This window comes from Nipponia nippon, unplaced genomic scaffold, assembly GCF_047370975.1.
Source record: "Nipponia nippon isolate SJK-2023a ecotype South Korea unplaced genomic scaffold, ASM4737097v1 scaffold_2, whole genome shotgun sequence".
NCBI classification, from domain to species: domain Eukaryota; kingdom Metazoa; phylum Chordata; class Aves; order Pelecaniformes; family Threskiornithidae; genus Nipponia; species Nipponia nippon.
The window spans coordinates 114,359,259-114,380,131 of record NW_028262336.1 but is presented as its reverse complement, the minus strand read 5'-3'; the positions used below and the strand labels follow the sequence as shown (position 1 = coordinate 114,380,131).

Below are 20,873 nucleotides of genomic sequence, written 5' to 3'. Positions count from 1 at the left end.
GTTGTACAGAAATGAATGAGCTCTCACAGGTGGGTCAGTTTGTGCCCTTCTCATACTCAGTAGTATTGTATTTCATAAATTAGGTTCAAATACAGCAAATCCAGCTTCAACAAAAACCAGAATGAAATCTGACATTATTCATCAAAAGTGCCCATGGGTTTAATCTGTGCCACCTGGTTGGGGTCAAAAAGGGATACAGGTTCACGGGAGCGATGAAGCCATCCTCCAGGCATGCCCATACAAGTGGTACAACATCACAGACCTGACTATACTGCCTTTTGCCATTTGTCATCTTCCACCATAGTGGAGAAATCTCTGTCTGGGTATATCTGAAAGTTTAGGGCCTCTTTATCAAGTATCTTACCTGAATCTAGTTGGACTTGTAAAATAAAGAAAATAACTATACACATTTTTTTTTTGTTTGTTTCCAGCAAATTAAGTTAGGAGTACTCAGTCCCTTGCAGCATTGAAAAGAGCAGTTTTGAGATAATGGTAAATTCTGAGCACAGCTGGATATACGAAAGCAGTCTTCATCTTTTCCCCTCGGAAGATATTTATTCTTTCTCTCAATTAGTCTTATTTGAAGCTCAAAAACATCAGTGGAAAAAACTTTATTAGCTTCAGTGGATTTTGTAATAGGTTGTTTATTTAATGTCTCTAAAGCTGATTTCTGAGAAGTAAATGAATGAAGGAATCCTGTTGCCAGGAGAATTTTCCAGGATTCTCAGCACATGTAATGGCACTTCCTTTACTGAATATTTTTTGTGGGTTTTGGCTGAGACAATCTGTGTGAACTCATTGAAATATAAAGGCTTTTTTTCCCAGCTTTTAAATAATCAGTTGGTTATAAATACAACAATGTTCTTGCCTTTGAACTTATATGGTGGTCTTTGTTTGGCATGTGGTTTGAATGTCATAAGCTATTTTCCAGACTGTCAATTTTATGATCAAAATACTGTAATCTTTTCTAAACTGCATGAGAGTTTGCAGAGTACTCTACAGAGAAGCCTCTCTCTTTTTATCTGTGCAGTACTTGATGTAAATATTTTGTGGTTTAAAACTACAGGCTTAATACACTGAAATAACTCCTTGCTGCTTCCCAAACTAGATTTCAGCAAGCAACAGTTGACCTCTTAGAACTCCATGAGCTAAATTTCTAAGCTTTCACTGCAGTCATTCTTCCCCAAAATGACTATTCACTATGGAGCATCTGGCATTGCTAAAAATCAATGTTTTCCTTCTCAGAGCCTAACATTATCTAATTGTAATGACAGTTATACAAGTCTGAAACTGTAACATATATATATATATATATTCTTTGATTCAGTGCAGGGCTGGCACTGAGTTTAGTTGCTATTTCACACTATTTTCCTCATAGAACAAAAGTGAAAGACATTAATTAAAGGCCTTATTTTCACCTGTTTTGTGAATTGTAACTTGGTTGCAATGAAATGCTCTGAGAGTATCAAAGGTGCCAGGAGTGATGGGTGACTAACCAATTAGTCCTTGGGAAATTCCTCCACTACTGTGGCTTGTGATAGACTCCACATCCTTATATTAGGTGTACTGTTTGAATCAGTTTCTTATCGTCAGAAATTGTCTAGCTGACCTTTATAGGGATAACATTTCAGCTCCCAAGCAAGCATGGCAGGAAACCTTTACCAAATGCTAATGGAAGCTACTTATGATCATATTCTATCCTACTTACTTTAGTTTATACTTTTAAGAAAAAAAAAATATTTGCTGGCTCTCGTAATAATACTATTAGAAAGACTTTAATCCGGACAAAAATAGCCTCTTGTTAGCATTCTCCTAAAGAACAGGTTCTTCAGATTACTTAAATATACTGGTCCTGACATTCGGTTTCCCAGGCTGAGAATGAGATCATGGTTCAGAAATTGCCTCTGATTTCTTACAGCTTTGTGTATACACTAAAGAAATAAGCTATCTGCTAATCCTCAGTGCTTATCAGTGAGGACATTTTTCTGCAGGAATCTTCCCTCTTATATTTAGGCCATTCATGATGTTAAAAAGAAAACAGTAGCAGTTGATGGCCATGGCCCAGATCTACAGCCCTTTCTAAGTTTCTTGTCTTCCTTTTCATGGGTACAAAGAACCCCAAAAGATACTTTTGCCAAGCAGCAAAATGAATAGTGCAGATCCTCAGCATGGGCAAGGCCAAGCCACACAATGTCCTGAGTTGGAAGGGACCCACAAGGATCATCGAGTCCAACTCCTGTCCCTGCATAGGACAACCCCCAAATTCACACCATATGTCTGAGGGCGTTGTCCAAATGCTTCTTGAACGTTGTCAGGCTTGGCACTGTGACTGCCTCCCGGGGGAGCCTGTTCCAGTGTTCCACCACCCTCTGGGTGAAGATCCTTTTCCTAATGTCCAACCTAAACCTCCTCTGGCATATCTTCCTGCCGTTCCCTCAGGTCCTATCATTGGTCAGCAGGAAGAAGAGATCAGCACCTGCCTGTCCTCTTCCCATTGTGAGGAAGCTGTAGACCATGATGAGGTCTCCCCTCAGTATCTTCTTCAGGCTGAACAGACCAAGTGACTTCAGCCGCTCCTCGTACAGCTTCTCCTCTAAACCCTTCACCATCTTTGTGGCTCTCCTCTGGACACTCTCTAGTAGCTTTGTATCCTTTTTGTACTGTGGGGCCCAAAACTGCACACAGTACTCAAGATGAGGCCGCACCAGTGCAGAGTAGAGCAGGACCATCACCTCCCTCGACCGGCTAGCAATACCGTGCTTGATGCACCCCAGGACACGGTTGGCCCCCCTGGCTGCCAGGGCACACTGTTGGCTCATGTTCAACTTGCTGTCGACCAGAACCCCCAGATCCCTCTCTGTAGGGCTGCTCTCCAGCCTCTCATTTCCCAGTCTGTATGTACATCCAGGGCTTCCATGTCCCACGTGCAAAATCAGTTTTTGCATTTCCCCTCTGGCTCAGGGGAAGAGACAGTGTAAAACCTTCTGGTCTGGAAGGTTTTCTGGCTGGTGGCACCCAGTTCTGGTTGTTAGTCTCACCTTGTGGGCCATTCTCAGAGCATTTTGTTGTGACCAAGTCAGATTGCCTGGTCTGAAAGTTTGAAAGCACTATCTATCCTGAGAGCACAATCTATTCTTCACCTTCAGGAAATTATATGGCAGCTTAAACTCTACATAAAATGTCCTCAGATTGTCCCATAGTCACAGAGCTTAAGTTGAAGTTACACAGCCTCCGCAGTTCAGGAATATGCATATAACAACTAGTCTGAAAATATTCCAAAGGATTTATCTCAGCTGTATTTCCTGCATCACTTCTGTGTATTTCCCTTAAGAGCACTATTGCAAAGGATATTTTTATAGTAGGTTATTCACAGGTTCAAAATTCTGAGTTCCACTCAAGTTGATGGATATATAATTTACAATTCAGTGCTTAAATTGTGAGGGTCAGGCTACTCAAGCATTCCTATAAATTGCCTGGAACTAGGGCTGCCCTCAGATTGTCTTCTTTGTTGATGTTTCAGGGAAGGAAGAATTCCTTAAACACTGATTTGTAGTTGATTGACTTTGAGAGCTTCCCTTCCTAATCTGAAATCTTCCAGAACTGTTTAAATTCTTGTTCTGTCCCTTCCCTGATGGAAATGCTGTTGCTTTCAGACAAAAAGAGATGGTATCTGAGAATTATCCCATTTATTTTTTCATTTTCATTTCCTTAATTTAAAGAAAAAAAGAAAGGTGTCAGTTTGGAAACAGAAAATGTGGCTATTTCCTAGTGGAAACAAGAAGCATTTCAAGGTCAGGAGGTCTGTGTGTGAATGAAAATTGGGATCATACTTAGTGGGAACCTTGAAGAAGCTTTTAAAAGCTGTAGCTCTTTTTTGCATAGATAAAATGATAGGGTAATTATACTTCAAACTATTTTGGCAAGAAACAGTCACATCTACATCAGTGAGTTCCTATATTCAGAAAATGAACTAACAAAGATTTGTTACTACAGAATTATTTGTTGCAAGGCCCTCTATGCTCCGTGCATGCTTTCCACAATGAGTCTTACTCTCCCTGTGCCCATTGGAAAGCAATTTCACCTCTGTATCTCTCCATCTCTCAGAGATGTCAGACCTTTGTACTTATCACTGGAAGCTGTGAAGATTAATTAATACTCATACAAAAAAAACACCTGTGCTTGTCCTCAGGCTCAGCAGGAAGGACGGCTGCAAACATTTTATGATTTATTTTTTGTGAAAAGTGGGCTAACCTGCTCCATTCCTTCCCAAACAAGATACAGTCACAAACTGAAGGATCTGTCCAAAGAGAGGAATAAGATTGTGAGAGGAGCCGCCACTTAGCAGCCTGGAGTAGCAACTCCTTTGGAAATACAAAAGAGCAACTCCTTCAGAAATAGAAAAGATGATCTTCCTTGAGAACTGTATTTCCACAGCTAAAGGAATAAATGATTACCACATGTGCTAACTCAACTGTAGCTGCTTTGAGAAACAGCAGTGCTGAGGAAGCGCTCACCTAGCTTCAGCATGCTCTAATACTTTCCACCGTGAGGGCTTCAGAGGACACATTGCCCGTACAGTGTCTGGAAACCTTTGAAACCTCCTCCCCAGTGCTGTGACTAGTGCTTGCTGGCCACGGCTAGCACAGGTTGCTACAAACTTTGCAAATCCCAGAAAATGCCAGCAGGTTTGTTCAGCTGCAGGAGCCCGGAACACTGCATAGTTTATAGTGCTCAGGGGCCTGTCTCTTCTTTCGCCCCTTGCACCAGGTTTGTCTTAAAAGCCACCTTCAGGCCATGCAGTCAGGCTAAATCCTTCCAGAGTCAACAGACAGCAAGGAGCAAGCGGCGGTGATGAAGCCCATCCTCGGCCAGGCTCCTCCTCTTGCTTGCCAGGCTTGCCACTCACTGTGCCCTGACCGCAGGAGCAGTTCAGGACTATCAGCCTTCCCAGAACAAAGTACAGCGTCTCCACCTGCCTGCACGGTTTGCTCCCCTCTGTCTTCCTCAGGCCCTCCACAAAATGTACAGTGGATATACTTTACATCAGAGTTCCTGAGATAAGTGCCATAAACTGATATATATATGTATATATAATATGTATTATATAATAAATGTCAAACACATGTTCATCTAATTAGATATGAAATTAATTCTAGTATTTGCTGCTTTAATAAACTATGCAACAGGAATGTAATATTCAAGTAAGGTATTAACAACAGCCAAATATTTATTCAGCTTTGGTTTTGCATATATATACATTTTAATCTCTGTATAATGAATTTCCACATACCCTAAATAAAAGTCATGTTATGATAAGATTTGGCAATTTGCTGAATCAGAGTTAAGAAAAGCACCCACTCCGAACTGAACTGCAATGTAAACTTCTTTTAGGAAAATTGTTTTGTATAGATGAAAATTTGAACAATATTTCTCAAAGAAATACAATGCACTACAATAAGTGAAAATATGCACTGCCTTCCTAAATATAGTATGCACCAAGATAAGCAAGGTGGCCAGGTCAGTCTTCCATAAATATTACCTTTCACAGGGATACCTATCAACAAAAGAAAAGCTCATTTGTTTCCATATGAATTCAGATGATAAATTATTATGGCACTCATTAGAAATACTGGTAGGCTGCTCATAACATATACTGTATAAAGATATGAATTTGCTATTGTAATGCCAAAAAGTAGCGCACTTGGCCCTAAATTTGAGTAGCTTTGAACTTCTCCCTCATTTACTATATAGGCGAGGAAGACCAGGAGACTGAAAAAAACCTGACCATGTCTGGATCTAATTAATTTCACATCGTACTTCATTATTTTTTAAACTATGGAAGTTTGTGTGTTGGTGTTTTTCCTTCATTACAGATCAAAGGACCAGCCATGATTTTTTAATACAATATATTGTATATCACATGCAGCTCAGCACGGTGAGTGTCTATCACTGACCTTTAATACTTTTATTTCTCACTCACCTAAGCAGAAGGAGTACTGGGTCTCTGCTCTCTGTTTGGGACATTAGGGAATTAGGCTCAGTGAATAGGATTGGGCCATCACTAGTAAAAGGCCCCAGGCTTTGCATCGATCTAACAGTGCGGGCCTGAGGACTTGTCAGGATTTATCTAGGCTTGAGCTTTTTGTAGTTTTAGCAGTTGCCTAGCAGTCAGATGACTATTGCCTAAACATGTTTTAGCTTTAGTTTAGCTGTGTGGAACTGTGGTGTAACATATACTGTTAACTAATTGACAGTGACCTAACATCGAGTTATTCTGTGTAGAATGAACTATCTATGAATCTTTAATAAAAATGTAGTATCACGAAGCACAAGCACGGGCAGACAGCAGAGGCCCCAGGATCACAAATCACAGTGACTACGGGGGTGCAGCCTCATGGAAGCAGATGACACCAGGAACAGAAAAACAAGAATATACCAGCGCATTTTGACTAGACTTTAATACTTTAATTAGACTAACAGTTTTTTGTGTCCATGTATAAGCTGTGTTCCCTTTCTGTCCATAACTAAATTGCCTGTCCACCAATATGTCTCATGAAAGCATATGTGGTGAATTGACCAATGTAAAAAGAAACATTTTTTAAAGGATGCTCAGAAATAAAATTTAAAATAATCTGAAAAGGCTCTTGGAGAGCCAACCCATTTGTTTGTTCATACGAGGCAGAAAAATATAGATATAGATGTAGATGTGGATATAGATATAACCTGTAGGAAAAAGAATTCAATGAAAATAAAAATCTGTAAGGAGTTTATAGAAATGCATAATTTTAATTTAAAATCCTGATAGAGATGTATATACATCCTTCTTCATTATCTAAAAGTAAAACTTCTTCCATACAACATTCTGTGAAATAACTGCTAAAATCCTATTCAAATTCTGCAGTTTTTAACCTATTTTAAAGGCTGAGGGGCAATTTAGCCAGGTGAACCAGCAGTGACCTCACCCAGCTCAATAGGGAGGTACGCTTGGTTGCTCTCTCTCCTAAATCAGATAAGCATGTGGGATACAGGCTGTTCATCTTTGCCTAAGCTCAGGTCCCAGTTGTATTGCCCAGCATGTGATAATGGAAACTATCTGTACCCAACACTTGATGCCAGAAGCACCTTCTCCGTAAGGGAAATACATGCTGGGAAAGACCAGGGGTGGAGAGAAGAGGAAAAAGAGAATTCATTTTTAAATACAGTTACTTGACAAATAGCAACAATTATGTTTACCTGCTTTTGATAAGTGCTTAGAGATCCCAAGGCATTACATTGTAATACTATTAGGGAAACAGGATGAATGTACGTATATTATATTAATATCTGATAAATGTCATTATTCAAGGCTGAAACAAAGAATTAAAAAATATTTAATCTCTTCTGTGCTGAAGAAGAGTCTCATAAATATTGTTGTGCTTCCTTCCTGAGCATGGAAAGTGGGGTGATTTTATTCAATTCAGGATAATGTAGATGAATTAAATAAACCTTGAGCTGGATTTGCCACTTTACTGAAGGATCGAAGAATGTGTTATTCTTCTCCTGTTCCTTCCTGGCCACATGTTTAAACATGGATCAGTCTGGGATCCTCTGCTCCCTCTCCAGTTTCTACATGTTTCACTGGAAGTTTTATCAGTGCTGTTCAAGTGCTTTCATTTTACAATGCTCAGTGATTCAACGCAAATGAAATGAACCCCTGTAATCCTTCAGTAAAAAGACCTGTCTGAGTCAAGAGAACATGATCTTGCCTGGCAAGATCATGGAGCAAATCCTCTGGGAAACTATGCTAAGGCACATGGAAAACAAGGGGGTGACTGGTGCCAGCCAACATGGCTTCACTAAGGGCAAATCGTGCCTGATAAATTTGGTGGCCTTCTATGATGGGGTTACAGCATTGGTGGGTAAGGGAGGAGCAACTGACATCATCTACTTGGACTTGTGCAAAGCATTTGACACTGTCCCACACTGCATCCTTGTCTCTAAATTGGAGAGACATGGATCTGATGGATGGACAACTGGGTGGATAAGGAATTCGCTGCATGGCTGCACTCAAAGAGTTGCGATCAACTCTTTGTCCAGTGTCCAAGTGGAGACCAGTGACGAGTGGCATTCCTCAGGGGACATTATTGGGACTAGCGCTGTTTAACATCTTTGTTGGCAGCATGGACAGTGGGATTGAGTGCACCCTCTGCAAGTTTGCCGACGACACCAGGCTGTTGCGGTGTGGTCGACACACTGGCGGGTAGGGATGCCATCCAGAGAGACCTTGACAGGCTTCAGAGGTGGGCCCATGCGAACCTCATTAAATTCAACAAGGTCAAGTGCAAGGTCCTGCACATGGGTCAGGGCAATCCCAAGCACAAATACAGGCTGGGTGGAGAATGGATTGAGAGCAGCCCTAAGGAGAAGGACTTGGGGGTGTTGGTTGATGAGAAGCTCAACATGAGCTGGCAATGTGCGCTTGCAGCCCAGAAAGCCAACTGTATCCTGGGCTGCACCAAAGGGAGTGTGGCCAGCAGGTCAAGGGAGGTGATTCTGCCCCCGTACTCCGCTCTCATGAGACCCCCCCAGAGTACTGTGTTCAGCTCTGGGGCCCCCAACATAAGAAGGACATGGGCCTGTTGGAGTGAGTCCAGAGGAGGGCCATGAAGATGATCAGAGGGCTGGGCACCTCTCCTATGAAGACAGGCTGAGAGAGCTGGGGTTGTTCAGCCTGGAGAAGAGAAGGCTTCAGGGAGACCTTATAGCAGCCTTCCAGTACCTGAAGGGGGCCTACAAGAAAGCTGGAGAGGAACTTTTTACAAGGGAGCATAGTGATAGAACAAGGGGTAATGGCTTTAAACTGAAAGTGGGTAGATTTAGATTAGATATAAGGAAGAAATTCTTCATTATGAGGGTGGTGAGGCACTGGAACAGGTTGCCCAGAGAAGCTGTGGATGCCCCATCCCTGGAAGTGTGCAAGGCCAGGTTGGATGGGGCTTTGAGCAACCTGGTTTAGTGGAAGGTGTCCCTGACCACAGCAGCAGGGTTGGAACCAGATGATCTTTAAGGTCTCTTCCAACCCAAACCATTCTATGATTCTAAGATATTTTGAACAGAAGTGAGCTCTTATCCCCAACAGATTCAAAGGCCACCTTTGTAAAAGGTGCTGTTTCAAACTGAGAGCTCTGCCCAGGCAGGTGTAACTGGCAAGGCTGCCCCAGGTTCACTGCTGCTGCTAGGCAACATCACATCTTATAATTTTAGACTCTTATTCTTACATAGGCAGATTATGGGCTTGCAGGGAAGCATCTGAAACCAATAATAGGCATTCTGAAGTATGATTATAATTTGAATGCTGATGACGCTTTCTAATGCATAATATGTACTGTAAAATGAAAGCTGATAAGTATTAAACATGTTTCCAGTATCTGCATGCTTTGTAAGCACAAAACTTGTGTCAGAATTTTCATCAGGGGGCATGGTAGACACAAACATGTAATGATAAATGCCAGTAGTTTTAATTAATTGAAAATTCTGTTATTTTTATACTGATTGCAGAATTATCTGCTTTGGAAAACATTGCTTCTTGGATAATAAAAATATTATCTGAGTACACTGCAGTACAGTATTATCAAATAGAAGCATTTGATGGCATATAAGGTCAACCATAAAGACATTTCAGTTTGCGATGAATCACTTTATTTGTACACAGCAAATTATATACCCATGCAAATTATATTTAAGAAAAGTTATATGCAGATGCACAAGATCACTACTTGTTTATTTGGATAGCACCAGTATATTATGTTCAAATGTCCCAGATCACCTTCAGAAGCTCTGAATGATTCTGGCCTATAGAGTATTTTGTAACTGCAGTCTCTCCTGGCCACTGTGTCAGCAGTGTTATTTCTTGACTTTTTCCCTCTCTGTTCTCATGCTTTCAACCATGCCAGAAGGTATGGTTTGAAATAGCCTTTCTAAGTGACCCCACGCACATTCATTTTATTTTCTCATATAATTTCTGAAGCATGTAAAATAAACTAGTTCCTAGCCTTTTCATCATTACTTTTAGCCATTCATCTTCAATGATAACTGCCTTTCATTCAAACATGTATTTTCTTGCCATTTCTACTTCCTTTACCTTTAACCATGTGTCTAGCCTGTTACTTGCACTTGGAAGTTCTCTGAATTGAGTCCTGAATTTGTTCAGCACATAGTAGAAGATTTTTTACATAGTACCATAATGCAGATAACAAATACCAATAGTTCTGTATTTTGTTGTGTTTTGTTTTGCATTTTTATGTTCTGGCATTACTGCATCGTCAGTCACTTTTCTATTATCTTCCCTTTTTGAAAGCAACAGTCTAAATTTGTAACTTTCTGGAAGATAAGCCCCGACATGATGATCATATAAGATGAAAGTTTGGCTATCCTGAAATGGTCCTATTCCTATTGGATTCCTAGGATTAAAGGGAAGTGAAAAAAATTGTAGACCCCTTTTTCATTCTTCAACCTGGAAGATATACAGGGTGAGAAAATCTGACTCACATTATGCTAGCTAGGTCTTAGTAAGAATGCTCTCCAAACCCAGGTTACCCGCATTTGACTTGATACGGTATGGTGTGACCAATGGCAGCCAGGTAGAGGTAAGACACAAACAGAAGCCATCTTCTCTGTGCTGTAAGGTACTTGGAGTCAGATAAAGGGCAGCATAAAAGCACATATTTCTAGCAAACTGTACACAAGCCCTCAAACTGGCTTTCAGAACGGACTTTTTAAAAGCAATGTGATGAAAAGAAAACTCACAACCATAGAATCATAGAATGGTTTGGGTTGGAAGGGACCATTAAAGGTCATCTAGTCCAACTCCCTGCAATGAGCAGGGACATCTTCAACTAGATCAGGTTGCTCAACAATGACCACAAATCTGTTGTCTCACAGAAAAGGTGCCGTATCAAGCTCATAACCAAAACCAACAGAACTGGCACTGGCACACTGAAAGTGACTCTGGTTTCAGCATGCCAAGAAAAGAGTTTTGTGCATCATTGGCCCCACCAGCACTCACTACTTATATTTCCAACTGTATTTTTCTTAAAATAATATGAAACTGTCTAGCTTCCAATTTCTGTTCTCAGGGACACAAACTTGAGCAACACCATAGCCCTGAGTGGAATCACATCCCTGAACCACATTTGTGAAGCACTAAGATCTCTCTTCTGAAAAAGTATGGACTGCACTTTGAGAATATCTCAAAGACCTTCTCAGGTTGGAGAACAACCCTTTATAAGAACTGTTCCTGCATAAGAAAAGTTCAGGTCCCTGTCACTGGGCCTTGGTTGCATTTTGCCAGAATCACTTACCTCCATTTGTGTAAAATTAACACCAAAGGCCCTGCTACTGCGTAAGTTTTCAAAACCAGAACACAATTGGTGAACAATCTTGTGTTCACTTTTCAAGCAATGTCTTAGAGGGTTTCTCCTATCCCACAGTGGACGACTGTGGATAGGAGAAACCAAAGCCACTAAAACATTGTACCTGGAAGGTCCCAAAGACAGTTTCTTTTCAAGTGACATCAAGTTCCAAACAGCAATTTCCTATGCATTTACTGAATTTCTTTTTATTTAAATGAACATGTTTTCTATACCTGATAGGAGGTTGGGTCTGTGTTTCTCTTGCATGTTATCAGACAACTGTATGAACCTTCTTCTGTGCACTTTATGATCAAAAGTCTATTCAGTTTTTCTGTCTCTTGTTCAATTAGCTACACTTGCTCCATTCTATAAATATGATCTCGAGTGAATGGGCTCTTCAGATGAATGTCATTTTCTTCACTAGTTTTAATTACTTTTAAATTTTAACTTCTGACTGATTTATATTTTAGCTTCAATTCTTTGAAGAAGAAATTCCATTCAAAACTTTAATTTACATAGATAGGTATGGGGAAAAATAAATATTGAGATTCACAGTTCTGTATAAGGAAAGAAAAAGAAAAGCAGTATTGTTTGAGCAGTCACGTACAGATTTACCACAGAGAAACAGTCCCAAAACCTGAGCAAAACTGTACTTCAGAAAACTACTTCAGATAGAGAATGTTGGAAAAAGAGTAAAATTGAGATCTCCTGCCAAAAAAGTGTGTACATCAGTAGTAACGCAAGCAGCAGAAATTCTAATAGTCAAGCTGTCAAATTTGAACAATAGGGAACACCTTTTTTATTTAGGAGCTGTTCCTCCTTACCAGATTTAATCAAGCTTTCTCTCTATTTGCATAATTTCTTCAAACAGCTAAGGATAATGCTTTGCAATTTTCAATCTTTTTTTCTTACATTAAGAAAATGCTTCTATCAAGTGTCTCTTTATAGTACTACATAAGAAATTTTGTCTTCAAGAAAGTATAAAAACTCTTTGAAAGCTTGGCCTTGCTGGCAAAACCAAAGACTTTCTTCTGAGCCAATAGAATGTGCTTCTCTCCATGAACTGTGTCTTGTGGGTGGAGCCCAAATCCTTGGCCTAAAGCTGTAATAGTGCATAAAATTATGGTGCTATGGGAGATATCTCCCACTTCTTCTGTTACACATTATTTTAGGCAGGAATGGTTGGCTCTCCTGTTCTGCTTCCTTGCCTCCACTGTCTGTCTTCTTTGCACATTCTGATGGCAAACAGAAGACTGACAGCCCCATGCAACGTGTCTTTCCACTTTTCCTGGTGCCCTGCCGACTTTCTGTTGAAGTTCATGTGTTGAGGACAGAGCATGTTACAAGATCAAACTCAAAATAGGCTTAAATAAAAACAGTATGAATAGGCTAAGAGGACTTACTGGTATGTGGTTGGACTGACATTGATGCGGCGCGGGTGACTTCCTGACTCGAACTTGCTTGCAAGGGTGACATTGTTCCCAAAGAGACAATAACGTGGCATTCTTACACCAACAACGCCGGCCAGCACTGATCCTGAGTGAATGCCTATCCTCATCTGGAAAAACATGAGATCCATGTCAGTCTGTGTCTCTTGTGCTCCCCACAGTAATGTCACTAGCACTTACTTACAAGCCAGTCACAGTAACCCTTTCAAAGAAATAAAAACCAAAGAAGAAAAGAGTGAAGTGGAAGAAAACAGGCTCTCCCATTCCTCTAGCTAAAATCAGATGCAGTTAAAAAAAGAAAAACAAAAACATGGTTATCTTTTTACTAAAACTGTTTTCTTCTTCTGTGCATGTTTGCTGGAGAATACAACAGTGAAAACAGGAATCATGAACAGGATGGGATGACCAAGAATTACTGCAATATCAGCCATCTAATTACACAAATAGATACATTACAGAGGGTTATTTTTTCCACCACTTCTAACACAAGCATTAAAGTAAGACTCAAATTTTCTCAAACTGGCAGAAAGTAGTAAAGTGGAGTGAATGAATATGGTACTTTTATCTTCTTTGTATTTTTTTCTTCCAAACTCCTCAAGGTCTAAGGTCTTTGTCACACTGAGAGATATTGCAACGGTGAAGATACTGAAGATTAAGGCACCAATGATTTTAAAAATAATTGTATCCCCCCCAAAATAAGGAGGAATAAATCCCCAGCACATTAAAAGAAACCATGTGACTATTCTAGCAATCACCCCCTGTAACTGACTGAGATGTGGCAATTACATTGATCTGTACAGCTTGGTTGGAGTCACCATCCAAGTTTCTTTCAGAGTGAATAATCAAACAGAGAAGATTTATTCTGCATTGTGTTGGCCAAGAAAATAATTTTTACAAACAGGAAAGTCTTTTTCTTTTGTTAACTTTATAACATTAAAAAAAATGAAAAGAAGATATTTATGTCTTCTTTTTATAGATATCATAAGAATGAGGATACTCTTACTCATAGCAACTAGACTGCTGCAAAAAATGAGATAATGTGAAGAAAATAAATAGCAGCTACTAAAACAGAGGGTCTAATGAGGTCTGAATGAGTGACTTAACTAATACTATACTCCATATGGTCCTTTGACTTACTCAATTCACAGTTATCACACTGTGCTTTTGTCTGTCAATCCCTATTTTTTTAATAACACAATACATATTTACTCAAATATAAATAAAAAATCATTGTTAGCATTTTTTTTTATGTTAAGACAAATGCCAGCATTTTATAACCTTGGTGTCCATGAAGTTCTCTGAACATGTGGCACCCCACATTATTTCACTGACTATAGTTCTTCCCATGTATCCAAGACTTTTACTATGCAGCTAAGCGCTCTTTTACTTTGTTCCTCTCTTACATGTCACAGACAATGCATATAGCATTATATCTGCTATACGCTAAGCCCATGCGTAACCTAAGAACATGTCGTTCTGTATTCAATGGGATACTACTCACAACATTCCCACAGGCAACATAAAACCTTCAATCTTCACAATAATGCTGTTAATTACAGACTAGAATTTAAAAAAAAAAAATCTGTGAATGTATAGCACTTGAATTTAAGTGAGCTTTCAAACTTTTACTGCAGTTTGGAAGGCAGCTACTGAAATCCTTCAAATACTCTATCCTATTTGGCTGTCAAGCACCCACAAATTTGCTTTGGCTGTGAACATCTGTGCAAACCCATCACACCAACATTATTTTGGTCATATTTTGGGGCATGAAGATTTCCTGCCTTTGCCACAACATACATTTAAACTCCATTGTTCATTTCCAGTGAAAAAAGTGCGCCTGCACTGAAGAAGTGAGCAAACAGCCCTCCTGCATATTAGTGAGGTCAGCACCTGCCCTCAGCAAAATACTACGAGCAGAAAGTCTTGTTCACACAACAGCAAGTATGCTGTCAGCTTTCAATAAATAATAAAAAAACCTTATTTATTATGTCTTGTTTTTGTGAGATGGGAGAAAGATTAGTTATTTTGTACATAATTTTAAGAACAGAGATAATGCTATCTATTTTTTCCACTACTACTCTGCACATTTATTTAAGAATCACAAATAAACCAGTTGCTGTGTCCTCTTCTAGGGTACATTCAATCACATGTGAAGGCCAGACTGAAACTATAAGAAAAAGTACTAGCTTAGTTTTGCTGTTAGAAAGTGGAGATGAGAGAATACATTAGAGCTGAAGGAAAATCCAGTAGCAAAAAACATACTAAGAAAATAAAATTTACTTTTGCAATATGTGCAGTGAAAGCTAAAGTCATTGTTGTTGGTTTTTCTACTTTCACTCTTAAAGTGCTTCTTTTTACATGTCCACACAGTTTATCATTCAGTGCTTCAGTGACAGAGGACTTCCAAAGGATTTCCAAATCCATCAGGATTTCCAAACGCACAGTAGCAAAAGTTTAGGCTCTCTTGAAGAAGCCAAAACTCAATCACACAGTAAATGTTTTCAAGATCTTTTCTCATGATTGTCTCAAAAAGACACTGGGGAAACGGGCTTTGTGGTTATGACTTTTCTGCATGTGCCAAGGAAACCAGTTGCAGAAGTTACACTGTCAGACTTGCTGAAAAAAATACAAGCTGATATAGCACTCTTAATATCAAATATTTTCCATTGCAAGGTTAGGTGAATGAAGCTAAAGCCATGCCAACTTCTACAGGAAAAATGAGGCTGGGAGCAAAAATAAATGGATATTTAAAATTTCACTCGGAAGGACATAGGTTAGATCTTCTGTAAACTGCCTGACTTTCAGAAGGGATGAGACAGAAGAAGAAAGGAAACAGCTTTTCTATTTAATATAGTGTGTATCTACAGAGATTTTAAAAACCCTTGGTTTGGCTGAGTATGTAACATTTTGTGTTCTGTAGTATCTTTCATTTTTTTAAAAAACATGCTCCTACAATAAAAAAGGTAAGTGTTCTCACAAACACAGGTTAAACTACATATAGCTAATGATGAGAGTGTCAAAAACTGAAGTTTTCATTGGGTGCAAGAAAGTTAAGGTAGGTTTTCTCATTAAACCATACAGAGAAATGCCTGATACAAGACAAAATTACACCAATTACGCTTGCAATAAAGTTCCACTTATGCTTCATTACATGGTTCTCTACAAGAAAAAGCCTGCAACACTAATGCTATTGCCATGAAGTGTTCCTTAGTGTGTCTTCTTATATCAAGAATAACCCTTATATTGGTCATACATTACTTTTTAGTGAAATATGCTTTTCATAAAAATGTCTCTTCAAGATTTTATTTCATCTGCAGATAAGTTATTCTGGTTTTTTCCTCACTGAGTTGAAAAGTGTTGTGTCAACTGTTTAAGGCTTTTTTTTACCAAGGAAGAAAATATGTGATCAAATTATTAGCAACAAGACACTTATTGGGGCACATCAACCTTTCACATTAACTTTGCAGCAAAATAAAGTCTGCCTAGAGAACTTGACTTAGAACAATAATAACAGTTATACGTGTATAGTTATAGTTCCCAAGCTATATTTTATATGCAGCCCTTATCAGTGCTTTCCCAGAACTGTTACCATTAAAGATTATTAATAACATATGAAATGCAAATTAGGTGGCAACACTAGGATGCATTATTTTCCTATCATAACTATATTTATTCATTTATGTCCTTTAAATACGTGTAATATATATTATATGTATATTAACTATCTTACACTTAAATTGAGCATTTTTAATAAAATGCATGCTCTTCATCTGTGCTGACTGCTCCTTTATCTGTCCTTAATTATTTGGCTAATGATAAAAGGGCACCATATAACTGAGACCAAAAGTTCAGAGGCATTATGCACGCAAATGGAAAGACAGCTCTTTGGAAACTATCACAAAGAGAAGGCAGCCACGAAAAAAAAAAAAAAACAACCAGAAAACTCCAGACCCCTGTAGTTAAGGAACAGTGAAGAGATGGACAAAGGCAAAAGACATTTCTAGAGCAGAATATTGGAAAGCACAATGGGGAATGAAACATGAACAGGTGTGAAAAAGAGCAAGAGACCTGTAAGAGGCCTTTTAGATAAAGAGGAACAACTTGAACTGGCTGCAATGGAAAGATTTAGAGTGGAAAATGACAGGGAGAAGAAAGATTAATTAATTTGATCTTTGCGGCACCTGTGGTAATACTGAGGTGGAGAAAAGCTGATGTGAGTGTCAGAGGTGTAAAAGAAAACCAGCCCGCATTGATCGATGGAGGACAAGAGGAAAGATATAGCTATGTAGAAAGGAAAAGAAGCTTCCAAAAATTTTAAAGAAAATGTAGCTGTATTTGGATATTGCCTACAGGATAAGGCACGGGGAGAAGAAAAGGCTAATACGTGAGTGACAGGAAGGATAATGGTTTTGTATGACAGTGATAAAGAAGGTTCATAAGGAAAGATAAGGAGCACTGGAGCTATGGTCATCATCTGCTGGGGAAACGTGCAAGAAGTGGTTATCAATGAGGATTGACAGTTCAGACTAGACTGAGAGAGAAAAGTCAAGAACAAACAGGAACAGGGATGATCAACATAAAAATATTTTGTTTTTCTGAACTGAACATGCTGTTAATGTGTTATTCTGATGTATTGAATCTTAGAAGAGTTGTGTGTTACCCCTTTACAACTCCTCATTGCCAAAGCATGTTTTTTTCTTTTTTATAGGTGAAAGTGCTGGGTTTGGTTTTGATTTGGTTTTGATTTGGTTTGGTTTGGTTTTACCTGCTGTGCAGTTTCCATCACTTCCAACAGCCCCAATGCCTTCTGAGTCACCATACTGAAAACGGTACTCTTCCATCAAAATAAAGCCTATTTCAAGTGAGATGAAAGTAAATGCAACACTGAAAACTCACAACCCATCTACACTCACTTTATGGTGAAGAGGCACAAATATTTTATGAAGAGTAAAGGAATGCAGTGGCATACCTGAAGTAAAATTCATCATTGCTAATTTATTCCTTAATAGCTTTTTCTGTTAATCAGTATGTTCACAATAAGCAAATCCAGTAATTTGCTTTATGTTCAAAGCTCTTGAGCTTTTTCTCTTTTGAAACCCCATTGAAAAATGCATTCTCCTTTCCCTCTCATTTCCCCACATAATTTTCAAGGAAAAAAACTCTGACATTAAAACGCAAGTGGAAAGACACCATTTTACAGTCTGATAAGTAGTACTTACTTATGTCCTCAAGAACATTTTATAAAAGCTCCTCAAAATCTAACATTTTGACCAATGTATGTTTGCATGTTGATAACCAAGAGAACACATTAAACCCCCTATTTCCCTTCAGTCAAAACTGAGACACTGCATTACAAGACTTAAAAATACTTCCTTTATTAATTAGACCACAAAACAATGGTTCAAACTGTAATGATTCCTGAAAGGAAAATTAACTGTTTTTTTAACTATTCTTCAAGCTTCTTATGTACATGGTGCTGTGCAAAAGTATCTGCAATCTTGGTTAAGGGCTTACAAATCTATTTTAAAAAGCATAACCCATGCTTAATTCAGAGTGAAGAGAAAGGAGATATCAGAGACATCTTTCCTGACAGATGACAGCACAAAGAATTGCATAAGGACATGACAGTGAAGAATGATTCCTGAGTTGAAAAGAAAAGGCTTTTTCTGGACAGTATTGAAAGGCAGAATAGGAAAAAGAAGAGTCTGTGGCTACCTTTCTTTTTGTCTGCCAGTAAAGAGTAGTTGATGTTATAACATGCAAGCAGACTTTCCAATTCAAACCAAAGGTACATGTAACCTGTCTTCAGATAAGCACAGGGCAAAAATACATGTTCATCCCCAAAATTCTCTCTTCTCAACCAGTAATTTTTAGTTCAGGGATTTCCTGAGCCAGAAGAAATCCTTTTTGTAGATCAAAGGTGTTTGTTGTTCACAGCTGCTCCTTCAAATATGAACTACGATAATATTTCATGGGAGTGGTAGCTGTACACATTCTTCCCACTGCACACACAAAGAGAAGGACCTTAATAAACAGTTCTCACACTCTGAAAAACATACTCCCATGCTAGAAGGAGAAGTCTTAGATTGCCTCACAGATTAACTGCAGCCAGAAGGACTCGATATTCATTTTCACAGAACTGCCTGCCTTAAACAGACCCTGAGCTGAAGAAGTGAGGGCAGGCTGGGAAGTAGGTGACACAGTTTGGAAAGCAACCACAGGCAGAAGTAATCCCCCACTGAGGCAGCCTGGAGCATTTCAAGCCTTAATAATGTGACTGACTGGCAGCTGCTCAAGACTTTGTGCTGAGTTGGTAGCAGAGCTCAGGGCTCATACAGGGCATTAGCTGTATGGAAATATTTCCAGGCACATGGGTGTCTCAAGTCAGGAAAATATTGAAATACAATAGGAAGTGTTCTGTTGGATCAGGACTTTGGACATCAGTTTCAATAATGTGCGTGGATATCTGTACACTACCATTTCTCAGTCATATAATAAAGCACTCCTCACTTTCTGCCCTAACATATGAAGTGATACTCTGTGTTTCAGTAAGGACCTTCTTCCTTCTGTCCTTGTAGTCCCCTTCAGAAAAAAGAAAGTCACCTCTTGCAGAGTGTCTTAGCTATTAGTCTGTGATGCACTGCCAGATCCTTTCAAACTGAATGTGCCAAATTTTCTAAGACATTATCTGCTCTAATATTTTGTAGCAGCTTCTACAACAGTGCTATCTCTGAATCTCAATATATGCCTTACACAGGGACATTTATTTGTAAAATGTATTAACGCAAAATAGACTCTACAGAGCTCTAAAATTAGGGCCACACACTGGTGAGTCAATGTGCCTTTCTGCTCCTTCAAAGAACTGCAAGTTGACAGGACTGACAGCTATGCCCTGACATATGCTTTAGTGTGTGGGTTATCTGTATTCTTAGATAGATTTATAAATATCACAGTGTCTTTCTGGAAAGGGACATATGACAGTACAGCTCACCACAGAATTGTTGCCAAGTAACAGACCTGCTCAGAAGAAAATTTAGATCACTTTGAATTTCACAAGGTGTTCTACAGAACTAAACTACAGGATATATTTCCCCCATATTTGAACAACATTTGGAGAAATGAACACTTAGCTTTTTTCTAATGAGAATTTCCTAGATTTCTTACTCATAGACTTAGACTTATTCAACCTGTCTGAAGAAAAAGACACAGAAAATTATACAAGGACAATGAAAAAGAGAATAATAAACTAACAAAGATCGAATTCCTTGGGATCACTAAAACTGTTTTAAATAGTAATTGGGAAAAGTAATCATGTGGTTTGTGTAAAAGACATACAATTAAATTATAACCAGTGTGATGCACATTACATATGTACATCCCTGGACTATGGTCTTGGCATATAATCATCTCTACTGAATGTGGAACAAGGAGCTATGAAGCATTTCTACATAAAGACGCCTCAGACTTGAAGGATGAAATTGCTTTTCCCTTTCCCCTTAAATTCTTCCACTATGATCTAAGTTAGCCCTGCTTTAAATAGTGGTTGGATTAGATGACCTCCACAGGTTCCTTGCAACTGCCTTTATTCCATGATTCTATATTTCATACCCTATGATGAAAAATTATACCCCTATGAGTCTTCATCAGCAGTATGAAGTAGAATTAGATGAAGTAAAAATCAAAACCAAAGATTCAGACTAGTTTCAGGGGCTCATTAGTTCCAGCACTAAAGGAAAGTTTATACTGGGGCAAGGTTTTTGGGGGCAAATTCTGTTCTGAGGTATCACATGAATTCACTATGGCATTGCTCAGGGTCTAGGTTAGAAGACTATGTGGGTCGACTGTAAGAAAACATCTGACCTGAAATGATTTACTGGGGAGGGGGGACATAAACCATGTAAATGGAAACTTCTAAAGTTGCTGAACAGAAGAATAAGTCCTATATCCTTCCCCTAAGATTCAGAGACATTAATGTTAATGTGCTTCTTCATAAACTGCTTCTCCCTCACCAGTAAAATGTTGCATTTCATTGCTG

General features: G+C 38.9%; 1 protein-coding gene across 1 annotated transcript in view; it reads right to left on the bottom strand.

Moving 5' to 3' along the window:
• The window catches only part of GUCY1A2 (guanylate cyclase 1 soluble subunit alpha 2), a 178,782-nt gene that overhangs the window by 19,511 nt on the left and 138,398 nt on the right, over positions 1-20,873 (bottom strand). Inside the window, exon 7 of the mRNA XM_087756955.1 lies at positions 12,794-12,948. Within this exon, the coding sequence (XP_087613081.1) occupies positions 12,794-12,948 (155 nt within the window). The remainder of the gene's footprint in view (positions 1-12,793; positions 12,949-20,873) is intronic.